The 12755-nt window shown below is 45.5% G+C and overlaps 1 protein-coding gene across 1 annotated transcript in view; it reads left to right on the forward strand.

Moving 5' to 3' along the window:
- ZFYVE9 (zinc finger FYVE-type containing 9) overlaps positions 1 to 12755 on the forward strand; it is a 656288-nt gene that overhangs the window by 560827 nt on the left and 82706 nt on the right. Inside the window, exon 14 of the mRNA XM_086952440.1 lies at positions 9607 to 9757. Within this exon, the coding sequence (XP_086808566.1) occupies positions 9607 to 9757 (151 nt within the window). The remainder of the gene's footprint in view (positions 1 to 9606; positions 9758 to 12755) is intronic.

A 12755-nucleotide genomic window follows, 5' to 3' on the forward strand; every position in this document is an offset into this window, starting at 1 on the left:
TTCTAACTACTTAGATCTATCTCTCTCTGCAGACTAATCTGATCGGCCCCAGATTTCTCCTTGAGGTGTCTGCACAAATGTGTCAAACCCAAAAACAGAGCCTACCCTTTGAGTGACCCAAAGTATTCCAAGGCGTGTCAGCCATTCTTAATTATTTCACATTTGCAAGTGAACAACAAGCGTTTCTAGAAAGTCTGCCGGTTGCCTCAATGAAAGCTCAACATTTATGGTTTTCTGAACTGACCCTGCTTTCTCATCGTTCAAGCCTCGTCCTGCAGAAAGTTGTGCACAGAACACATCACATATGGCTTGTAAATAAACATCTGTTATTCAGCACCTTGAGACCCATGGGTGAGAAGTGTGCTTTACAAATACACGCATTATGTCATGGTGTTATGTTTGTTTTGATGTATAATGCGTGACGTCAAATAAGTAATGCACTCCTATAGTGCACTAAGCAGCCCCGAAGAGATTCAGGAAAAATAATTACAGTGGTTAAGTTACAGTTTGAGATAAACCTTTCTGGGTTTTTTGATTTTGTTTTATGTCGTGGTTTAGTTAATAAATGAAATGACAATAAAGAATACGAAATATAAATTTGAAGAACCAGCAAGGTGGGAACCAGGGTGACAGAGGAGAGGTGCTGAAGGGGAAATATGTATTGGTCCATTGGTCTGCTTGGGAATTACTGGGGGTTAGGAAGGGGTAGAGTGCTGGGTGAAGGTTGAGCATGGGAGGGCTGGTTTTTCCTGGTGGTTGTTATTCTCTGGTAGTAGATGCAGTTTGCAAAGACCAGGAAGAAAGAGTTACAGCCATAACTCCTTCCTGGAATGGGTGCTCCCACGAACCAAAGGGTCTAGCTATGATACATGTCGGAATGAGGCGGCACACGGTGAGGTCGGAAAATGTAGATTTAATCCACAATGAAGACAGCTTAACAACCACCATAAAGAGACGACTATTTAGAACAGCCGTCACCTGTAGAATACCCAATCGCTCCCAACATTCTTCATGACAGATAGAACACTACAATGAAAGTCCTTAAGTGCAGGGCCCTCCCACCTGACCCCTCAGGGTAAGGTGGGAGGTTTTTCACACCCTGAGTCTTGCAACCCACAGAATCTCCAAGCACAATGTGATTAAAGAATAGGTGGTCATACGTTGGCAGTCATAGCACCTGCATGCTAGCTGGATTCAAATATAGCAGGCAGCAATGCACATACAAGCTGGTTGTGAGAGGCAGAACAGGCAACTGGAAAGGGTGGAGCAGTGGTCGTGCCTCACTGCTGGCTGACGATTAAACCCAGCCGTCCTTGGGCCTCCTCATTCACATGGCAGTAGGCTGGGAAGACATCAGCTTTGAATGGCTGCAGCCGGCGCCAGGTTCTTTCCTTAGAAAGGTTGCCTCAGAAGAGCTAAGACCGAAGGCTCCTAAATTGGTCTTTCCTACCTCACTGTAACTGATAGGTCCACACAGCAGGGGCACAGGATACATCAACAAGTGGATGTTGTGGTTCTGCAAGATGGAGCCCACCCCTTCAGAGTTGTTTCTTTGATGATACTGCTGTGTAATTATCACGGGTGGCTGTGGAAGCTGGAATCACCTGTTGTTCTTCCCGTGGCCGGGCTTGGCTCCGCCCCCCCCCTGCTCCTTGCTGCACTTACCGGGACTTTTGTCGGGGCACCCCGGGAGAAGCCTGGGCAAGGGCGGGACCGTTTGTGACAGTTAGTGGCCGGGAGAGGCTGGGCCGGGCCACCCCTCTTGGGTTTGTGAATTTGTGCTTTTGTAGCTCTTATACTTAATAGGCTTTTCTAATAGCAATCAGCGCAAAAAAGTCTTCAAGACACATAGTAATCGTCGTGTATAGGATAATGAGTATTACCTTTTAGTACCTCTTACTGTGCAATATTTAGTGTTGTATCTGTTGGTGTCTGTTGACAGGTCAGTACGTTTGTTCACAACATTTACTCCTGTATCCATAGTGGTAAAATGGGGAAGAATAACCCTGTGATATCTATTCCTGCCCCAAAACAAAAAGTAGTTTTAAATCCTCCGCTACCCAGTCTGACAGCAATTGACCGTATGCTGCAGAAAACCATTGGGGTGGTGGCTAATGCCATAGAAAGTACAGAACGCCGCCTTTCGCTCCCTGCTGGTTCCCTTCCCCCCATCAATATATTGATGTTCACCATTAACTCCCAGGACTCGATATTGGCTCCATCTTTTGTTGCTCTCCCAGGGGTCCATCATATTCCAACAATTCAGGATATTGCTCCTATGATGGGCAATGCATCCCCTGAGTTCTTGCCTTTATCAACAAGGTTATCAATGACCCCCCCTACTTTCCTAAACGAGGTTATTCCCGATCCTCCTCCTCAGGTAGAGGATCCTATAGATAATGGGTGCTGTTACACACCACTAAGTCCAATCTCGGTCTCCGACTCTCGGCTGAGTGTAAACAGTGACCGCCCGCTTGTAACTACCAGAGGGCAGAAGGCTAGGTGTAAATCAAAACGCATTAACAGGGAAGGTCTAACTGTAAAAAACGCTAAGGGGAATGTAGGTGGCAATAAACAAGAGAAAGTGGTTGCTAAATACAATATAACAAAAGAGAAGAATGCTAATAAAAATGTATCTGACACTGTATCCACCCCAACCAATGATAGAGGTCTACCATCGGATGCTTGCTCTAGAGAAAGAATGGAGACTCTTTTTGAGAATCCTCCTAATATTCCAGTAAGCAGTGAATCAACTAGCGCTAATACTGCCCCGTTGCCTATTATCTGCCCAAATCTAGTGTGCCCTTCAAGCTCTGTAAAAGAAATTCCCCTTATTGCCCACATTGAGCATATTATTAAGTCCCTCATATTGCCGGTACTCGAGAGGGTAAAAGTCTTGTCAGAAAGTTTGGATTGATCCGAACAAGGGACCCTTGATAACTTTTTTTCTATAAAGGCTTTAATTAAATTACACTCCAAAAATAGCCATGATGTAGCTGAACAAAAGCGAATTCCATCGATAGTCCCCTTACAAACGGGTGAACCCGTATCTTTAAATCGAAAAGACGTTTCTGGGCCCCAGAGCAGAACTAATTTCCCAGCGACAGCCATCATAACCCATAACGGCAGTAAACCTATAAACCAATCACTGACTAAAGGGGATAAGGGAGCTCTTGATAGTGTACCTATACAGAGCCAGAAAGGTGAACATAGCCGTAGTAACGAAGCAAGGCAGGGAAAAGATCAACTTAACCCACCCCAAAAGCCTAATATGGTAGGCATCACTGACACCAGTTCTACTCATATCAATTTGCCTCCCGCTTGCAATGCCCTATGTAGTTGTCCTGACGGGAGTTCCACAGCTTACGCCGGGTAAATCGGAATCGTACCACGAACTCAAAAATAAAACTACATACTGGCTAAACAACAATAGACCTCTTCCAAGGCAACTTGATGGCCAGGTCCTTTTTGTTAGAAGAGTTAGATGGGTCGGCAGCAGAACTCGGGATATCCCAGGTGATTGCATCCTTGTTAATTTCAGGGCTGTGTGAGTCGTAAGGTCCATTTGTAATCAACAGAATGGGCATGATGGTAGTGGAATTGGCACATTTGACTTGGGATACTTTCATTTGCAGCCTGCATACTGGCAACAAAGGCAGAGCAATGGAAACCAATTTAGGGGAGGGTTTACAGGTGACTCCCATATTCATCCAACTTCTGTCTTTGGTAGAGGACCAGATTGTCATGGAATTGATGTTGGGTATTGACAAAGTGATCACTCACTTGCTAATCCCGTGCCTGTTCTCGATGTTAATAAAAGGTCCCATAGGCATTGGACCCCAGCTAAACCTCACGGGATCTCCCTTACCCTTCCCAATCTTGCTCTTCTTGATGAAATCAAAACGGGTGAGGGGCTAGGGTCAGAACTTCCAATTGCCGAGAACATCTGTTGGAGCTCCGAGGTGGAGGTATCAGCTAACAAGCCTAAGTCTGGGATTGGACCGATCAGTGATCAGGTTACCCAGGTTGGCTCCATAGATACTTGTATGACCCCAGCAGATCAATCTATCGATCTAAGCGATGCCCCTTCATTGCATGTTTCCATCCCGTTGCGTTTGGCAATTGAGTCTGTAGGAGAGCAAACTAATCTACCTAGTGTACCACCACATTGATCCCAGGAGCAAGTAGTGGCTGATACAATGATAAAGATTATTAGCTGGAACATAGCAGGTATTTCCAGGAAGTTAGATCTCCCAGATTGGAATACCCTGGTAGAGTCATATATGATCTGCATCTTCCAGGAGACCTGGAGTCTGGAACCCAGCCATAGAGTCGACAACACTACTTATTTTTTACCCGCGGTACCCCCAACATCTGGTAGGGGTCGCCCTTCAGGCGGGCTCCTAATTTGGGTGAGCATTTCCCTGGAATGTAGCATTACACAAAAGCAATACAACTCACCAGACATCCTAAGGATCTCACTGAGAGGCCCTCACAGGGGGAGAACTCTCGAAATATTTAATATATATGCCAGGGGCACTAAAGGTGGCTCCTTATCCCCTCCAGTAACAATGCTAGAAAGCGAACTTAGAGATTGTCATGATGGTATGCAAGTCCTGGTCGCAAGGGACTTTAACTGCACATTCGACCCCCTCGCGGCAGACGACATCTTAGATCTTATTGAGGACGATGCTAGGAGGGGTATACCTACACTTGCAATTCAGCCAATAAAAAGATGGTCGCAACCGGCCATCCAGCTGAATGCACTGACTATGGAGTTTGGTCTAAGAGCAGCAAATGGCAGAACTATCTCAGATCCTTCCGGGGCCCATACTTATAACGGGGTCAAAAATTTGTCAAGGATTGATGATATTCTCCTTGATCTAAGGCTTTGGCAGTTTGTGCAGGATATGGTAATATTACCAACCATAGATAGTGACCATAACCTGCTCTCTTTGAGCTTGAACGACCTGTGGCAAAGTGAAAATAGCCCAGTTGTACCAAGCAAAATAAAGTTCACTTCAAAAGTTTATCCATCGAACTGCGGAAGGCGCCTTAAGTGGCGCAAAGTTGCCCTGGATGAAGAGAAAGTTCAGTCTATAGGGGCATTGCTGGTAGCCTCACAAAGTGAGCCGGACACGATTGCCTTAGATCACTGTGACCCCTCAAGGGCGACGGCTATATTTCAGGATACCACTGAAAGGGTGGGAAATCTATTCTTGGTACAAATACGAGGTGGGGCTGAGAGAGGGCCTCAAAGGCCCAAGGACAAGCAGGGGTGGTATACATCTAAATGCAGAAATAAGAAGTCTGCTCTAATTAAGGCAGTTAAGGCGAAGTCACAACCTTTGATCCAGCAGGCTAGGGAAGCGTATAAGCTGGTGATAAATGGTAAAAAGGAGTGGGAGGACCAGTACTGGCAAACACTAAAAGAGGCCAGTGATGGGAGGGATGCGGGTCACTTCTGGAACACCATAAGAGCCAGGAATAGTCCTGATAGCGATCTTATCACGTGTAACATTACTGGCCAAGCTTGGTTCGATCACTTTTCGAAATTGTATATGTGCCAGCAAGGAGCTGCAAATAATTCCGCTCCATGTAATCTGCATATATCCCCAGGAGATAGCACAACATATCCGTTCACAGTTAAGGAAGTTGAATACGCAATTAGTCGCATTGTGCTACAAAAGGTAGCTGGCCCGGATGGCATCCTCGAGGACCTGCTTAGTTTCGATCTGCCCAAATGGGGGAAGCTTATTCACACTTTACTTATCGCCATCGATAAAGGTGCCGCCATTCCTGAATCGTGGAATGGGGCTGAGGTCGTCCCTATTTTTAAAAAGGGGCGTAGGGACGACCCTTCTAATTACCGCTTAATAGATTCCACCCAGAAGGTTGTTGGAAAGGTGATACTTGAGAAAATCCTACAATGGGCTAAAGAAAATGAGATTCTCTCAGATCAAGCGGGATTCAGGGCTGGCACCGGGACAATAGAGCAGGCAGACTATTGTTAATCTATTGGAAAGTGGTCGTTATAGGCAAAGGCAGTCTTTATCTCGCTTTTATTGATCTAAAGACCGCCTAGACCTTGTGCTTCGGGAATGCCTCTGGGGAGTGTTGTCCTATATGGTGATTCCTTCTAATATTTTGTCAATTCTAGTGAGGCTTCACAAAGGAAACTTTGCGCAAGTGAGGTGGGGCACTGAGGGTCAGAAAACAGAATCCCAGGGGAGAGAGGTGTCCGCCAGGGATGCGTTCTTGCTCCCACCCTTTTTTCGCTATATGTGAATGGTGTGGTTGAGCATTTGCTGCAAGAACCATCTGATGAGCCATCCCTGGCGGGCGAGCGAATTCCTACCCTCTTATTCGCTGATGACACGCTTTTAATATCTAAGACCCCTGTGTGCCTCCAGAGCCTCCTAGACAATTTTCAGGCCTTTTGTACCCAACGAGGGCGTGTAATAAATACAGATAAGACCAAGTATTTGGTGTTGAACCCCCCGAAAAAACTTGGGCGAACCACAGTATTAAATCACGTATCCCTGGAAAGGGTCACTGTATTTGATTACCTAGGTATACGCATTTCGAATACCATGCAGTGGACCCCACATTTTGTAAAATGTTGTTAAGCGATAAGAGGGTACCGGGGGCGCTGCTTAAGGAACAGCGCTCTTCTTCAACTAGACCCATTGCCCCTGTCATCGATATTTACAAAGCGAGGGGAGTCAGATCTGCCCTTTATGGGGCAGAGCTGTGGGGTATTTCTAATATAGATCAACTGGTAAGGTCCGAAAATAAGTTTTTAAGGGACCCTATGTCACTCCCGCAGAGCACCCCAATGGTACCTTTGCTTCTCGATCTAGGATGTCATTCTTTCAATGATCTGGCAAAAGTCCGGCCGTTGCGGCTATGGGCCCGGCTGTGGCAAGTGCCGGAACTGGCAAAGTATGCTGAGGGGTTGGCAGAAGTAATGTCGATGGCGGGATGGCATAAAATAAAATGGCTAAAAGATGTAAAATTCCTACTTGGTGAACTGGGCCTTAATGAAGCCTGGGTAAGCAGGTCCCCCCCCCCCCCGAAGGCAACTCTTAAGACCCTTTACTGGAGATGGGTCTCAACCAGAACCGGCACTGACTCAATCCTTGGCAGATTAACGTAAGAGTTCCTAAGGTTTAAGGACGTGGCATTTCGGGAACCCTACCTTGACATTGTTTGGAAATCTGTTGATAGAGCTTTGTACTTTAGATTTAGGGTCGGGGCTCTTCCAGTACGCGTCTTAACTGCTCGCTGGAAAGACCCGTCCCAAACAACACCATTTTGCCCCATCTGTAAAACAAGAACAGAATCTGTTGCTCATATCCTGTATGCCTGTCCGGCATATGCGTCGCCAAGGAAATGCTGGCTCAAATCAATTTGTCGGCTGTTGGGCACTACGCACCATAATGAGGCTCTGCGTATTTTGATGTCTGACACTCGGTCACTGTATGTTTGTGGTCTTTCAAAATTTTTATCATGGACATGATCCATTAGAACAAAAAGGCTTAAACAAAATGTTTAATTTGAAATTTTAAAGAATTTGGTCAAATTGTGATTTTAATCTGTAAACCGTGATTTTTTTTTTTTTTTTGCTTTCGACTCTAAGCTTGGTGTAAATGGACTATCAAATCCCTTTTTTAATGTGCAAATGTATTTTATAAAATGTGATGCTTTTAAGATATGTGTTTTATCGAATAAAGCCTTATACTACTACTACTACTGCACCACCTGGGTTTTGGAACCTGTGGGAGCCCATTCCTTTTCCCCACTCTAGACCCCTGACCCCACCTTTGCCTAGCAAAGAAGGTAGGCCGTGTAAGGTAACAAACTGGTGTGTGGGACTCCAGTAATGTGATCTGACTTCTATGCAGCCTACCCTGATGGACCACAATCTGAAATGTGCTGTAGGTGCTCCTGAGTTCATCAGAGCCCATGCCTGCTCCATCTTTCCCATATCAGCATAGTCGGTTGTAGGAAAATAAAGTTATATACAGCAGGCTTCCCCATGTGGCCCTCTTCACAGAGCTGCCCACTTGCCAATTAGGGGGCAACTCACAAGGCTCCCTGGCCTGGAACTTTGATCCAAACGTATTCCTTTTGCCAGAACCTCTGCTCTTAAGTCCTCAATAAAAGTATTTTATTGGTCTTTCTAGCGTCATAGTGCCACAGTGGCCTCCCAGGATGTTTCTCTTGTGGTTCTAGGTTTTCCTCATTGACTACCACCAGTACAGAGCTGTATGGTGGAACATTGATTTCTCAGGGGGACATATTGGGGAACAGTCATGGTTTCGGCTACTCATGGCCTATGCTGATTGCTTTTTTGGGCCTTTGATGCAGAAAGGAGACAGATGTAGGTCTGGCTTGACCCTTTTGTGGTAGTGCCATTGATACCAACGTATAGGCCTCAGATTGAGATGCTGGAAACGGGATGGGTGCATTATTTGAAGCGATAGAGCATACTGTTTAGACACCTTCTTTCAAAGGGAGCTGCCTGGCACATCACTGCCCTAGCAGGGGGATATTTGGGCCAGTGTCAGAAGGTGGTGGCAAATCAGAAGCATTCTCACCAAGGAATGATGTGGTCATTAGCCTTAATCTGACTGTTGCAATTTACAACACACTGTGCTGTTATTTAACAGAAGGTGAAACAGGGCATGTAGGAATAAGTTATATATCTTCAACTGATGTGACACACAATTCACTTAATCAGCATTGATACATTTTACTTATTACCTCAATTTGGAGCAAAACACCCCATAGGAATTTACTCTGTATCTTGTCTGAATCCAAAATGCTGACTCCATGTGCATTTCCTACTGGTCTTGCATCTTGATGCTAGTAGTCAGAGCAGTGCTGCGTTACAGTGGCATTGCAGCACTGTCTTGAGTCAGGGAATGCCTTCCCAAATGCCTGAGGTTTCGAATGCAGACCAAAATCTAAATAGGTTTGTAGAGATCAGTCTGTGAGGTCAGTAGGTCAAAGAATGTGCCATCGTCAGGTGAATCTGGGGTCAGGTGAATGTGGGTTGTGATTTGGTCGGTTGTGAGTTTGACATATATCGTCTCATCCAGTATGCATGCCCACTGCCCAGCAAATGTACATTGGTGTGAGGAGCTAGTGTTGGCATCAGTTGGGTGCTCCTGTAGCGGTCTAGTTGGTTATTTGGGTCGTGCTGATTGCTTGATCAGACTTCTGTCTTTATACATTCAGTTGTGTTCATGACTAAGGAGCATCATTTAATGGGCATCCCCATAATCATGAGATGCACATGTTGAATTTTTTATCTAAAACTTGGTAAGCTGAAGTTCCATTAACCTCAGGTTTCAAGAAATACATCATATAAAGGCTTTGAAATATTTTAGGAGACCTATTTGAGAGGAGTGGGAACTCTTCAGTATTACTGTGTGTACTGGACAATCAAAACCAAATCACTTGCAACAATAATTTTTAGAAGACCGTGTATTGCAGAGTGTTTTTTCATTCTGTAGCTTCCTTTAGACTCCATTAAGGAAGGTGACGAATCAAAGAAGGTCCTTGGGTTGCTAAGGTTTTTTTTTTGGTGTGTTTCAGATGATGAAAGCCATGAACAAGTCCAACGAGCATGTGCTTGCAGGTGGTGCATGCTTTAACGAGAAAGCAGACTCTCATCTAGTCTGTGTGCAGAATGATGATGGACACTATCAAACGCAGGCCATCAGTATTCATAACCAGCCTCGGAAGGGTGAGTGATGGAGCGGTGATGGTTTTCCAAACAGTAGGCTTTCCCAGATTGCGTTGCTTAACTGGAGACAAGTCTTTTTTGTGTTTTTTGCTATTTTATTATCACTCAGATGCACACGTGTTCAAAATATCTCTTCATAGAACTGAAAAAAATGAAATCCTGCCCATCTGCTGTCACAGACTCCTCCCCCACATCCTACTGAAAAAAGAACCACCAGTTCTTCCGACCCTACAGACCCAGAAAGAAATGTAATGTCTTTGTCATGCAATCCCACTTGAATAATGATAAAGTGAGTTGCGTCTATGCACCTCACCTAAAACACTCAAAATGAATTAAGAGTCTGATGCCCTCAGCTGCTATAGGCTTAACACACTCTTGTGCTGCACTTAGTTAAAACACTGTTCCAAAGACTTGATACCTCCAGGTCCTCACTCCAACCATTCCAATTCTGTTGCATCACTAGCAGTGAGCTCTATTGAGTGGGGTTCAGCGTGATTAATGGCTTTTTCTGTTTTTGAGTGGGAGAGTTTTGTCTGTCAGAATAGGCCTTTTTGCTTCATCTCCTGTATCGGGTGGGTATGGGATGCCTCCCAAATTGTCAGTGAAAGAGCGTTCTGGTGGATGCAGGGTATCAAGCCGGACACCACTAAAGGGCAAACTTGTTTAATATTTACTGTTAATTGATTATAACATCCACATATTTTTATTGTGTTCATTCAAAATTGCTCAAATGAATATTCCTGCAATCCAGTGTTTGAAAATACATGTAGAATTAGTGTTTTTTTTAACAAAAACATTTAGGTTTAAGGTTAAGAACATAAATACTTTTTAAAATAGTAATATTTATACATTTTTAATTGTGAAATAGTGACCCCCAATGTAATTGTTTGAAAAATTACCTGCATTAGAGTGAACCCTAATGTGTAAATTGTGGACAGTGTTTGATTCTGTGCCTTTCCAGTGGGTAAGAGTCCAGGACATTGAGGGCATGATTCCATTATTTCGGCCTCTGTCTTGGATTTCAGTGAGGTCGACTCTGAGGCTACTGGGACTGATGGCCTCCTGCATCCCCCTGGTCGAGCATGCCACGTGGAATATGCAGGTTCTGAAGTCCCAGTGGGCCCAGCATCAAGGGGACCTCTCCGACCACGTTCCAATTTCAGAGGAGACTGCAAAAGACCTGCAGTGGTGGTTGCTGAACCACGATTGAGTCAGCGACCGATTGCTCTCTCTACCTCACCCAGAACGTACACTGGTGACCTATGGATCACTTCCGATTTGGGGCGTCCATCTTGGAGAGGTGGAGATTAGGGTTCTCTGGCAGAGCCCCGGCTCTACATCAATCTTCTGGGACTGAGAGACAATCTGCTTGGTTCTGAAAGCCACCCTTCAAGGGGAGGCTAGTTCTGGTATTCATGGACAACACCACGGCCATGTCAATTGTGACAAACACGGCAGGCGGTGTCTTGGGCCCTGTGCCGGGAGGTGCTGCACATCTGGAAATGGCTAAACCACCAGTGAATTTTTCCGGTTGCCAACCACCGGGGGGGCTCTTTGACTGCCAGGGCAGACAAACTCCACCGTCGGCTCCTAGCTGATCACAAGAGGCATTTATACACAGGGGTGGTGCAAGGACTCTTCCACAAATAGGAAGGACCTTGGCTTGATCTGTTTGCCACCATGAGAACGAGCACGGTCAGATCTTCTACGTGTTTGAGTTTCCAAAGCGTATCTCGGTCTTCCTCTAGTGGAATTTGGGACTCTTGTATGCCTTTCCGCATATACCTCTCCTGCCTCAAGTTCTCAAAAGATCAAGACAGACCGCGCCCAAATCATCCTTGTAGCTCCAGATTGGGCATGGTGAGTATGTTATCCAGAACTCCTGGGCTTAAGCGTGTGTCCTCTGTTCAGGCTGCCCTTTCGGGAGGACCTGCTGTTGCAGCATCAGGGCTGGGTTCAGTACCCGGCCATCGCAATCGCCACCTTCATGCTTGGAGATTTAGCTGTGGCAGCTGAACACCTTCAACCGTCCTCCGGAGGTGGTTGATACCATCTTGGCTGCCAGACATCCCTTATCGAAAACTATATACACCTGTTGTTGGGGCTAATGTGTGGTTTGGTGCAGCACCCACCAGATTTACTCCCTCCAAACCAAGCTATCTGTTGTTCTGTTTGTGTTGTCTCTTATCCAGCATGACTTAAGTTTGACCATGATAAGGGTTGTCTTTCAGCCCTTTCGTCAATCTTACAGTTGCCAGATCGGGCCTCCATGTCAAAGTCACCAGGTGTGATGCAATTTTTAAAGGGCTACAACTTATTTTTCCCCCTTCTCTCTATGTGCACAGTGGGACCTTAATCTGGTCCTGATTTATTTGTTGTGCACTCTATTTGAGCCGCTTCACAGGTGTAACTTACGGCTCCTTACTATTAAGATGGAGTTCCTTGTCACCATCACCTTGGCAGGACATCTGAATGAGCTTTAGGCCCTTTGAGTCAAACCACCATATACACAACCGTCTTCCTAGAAAAACTGATTCTGCAGACGCGAGCATAATTTCTACCGAAAGTTGTGATGCTGTACACATTGGTAAATCTATCTCCCTTCCAAAGTTCTATTCTCCAGCTCATTCCTCTAAGCAGGAGGAGAGGCTCCACCGCTTAGAGCCCAAAAGAACACTCAGCTTTTCCATTTATTGTACCAAAGTGCACCAAATGATCCGCTCTCGTGGCGTTCTCTGTAGCAAAAAAAGGTATGACAGTGCAGAGAGAAACCTCTCCTGCTGGATCACACTCTGCATTAAGATCTTTTACACATTGACCAAAAAGCAGCCTCAGGAAGGACTGCATGCTTATTCTACCAGGGTCAAAGCTGCTACCACTGTTAGGTCGCCCTGTCCTGGCTTAGACATATGCCAGGCAGCTACATGGGTGTCACTCCACAAGTTGACAAAACACTATTGTCTGGACAGTTCAATCCACCTAGAGGGGCCTTTTGCCT

The sequence above is a fragment of the Lissotriton vulgaris genome, chromosome 1_1 (assembly GCF_964263255.1).
Source record: "Lissotriton vulgaris chromosome 1_1, aLisVul1.2, whole genome shotgun sequence".
In the NCBI taxonomy this organism is placed as follows: domain Eukaryota; kingdom Metazoa; phylum Chordata; class Amphibia; order Caudata; family Salamandridae; genus Lissotriton; species Lissotriton vulgaris.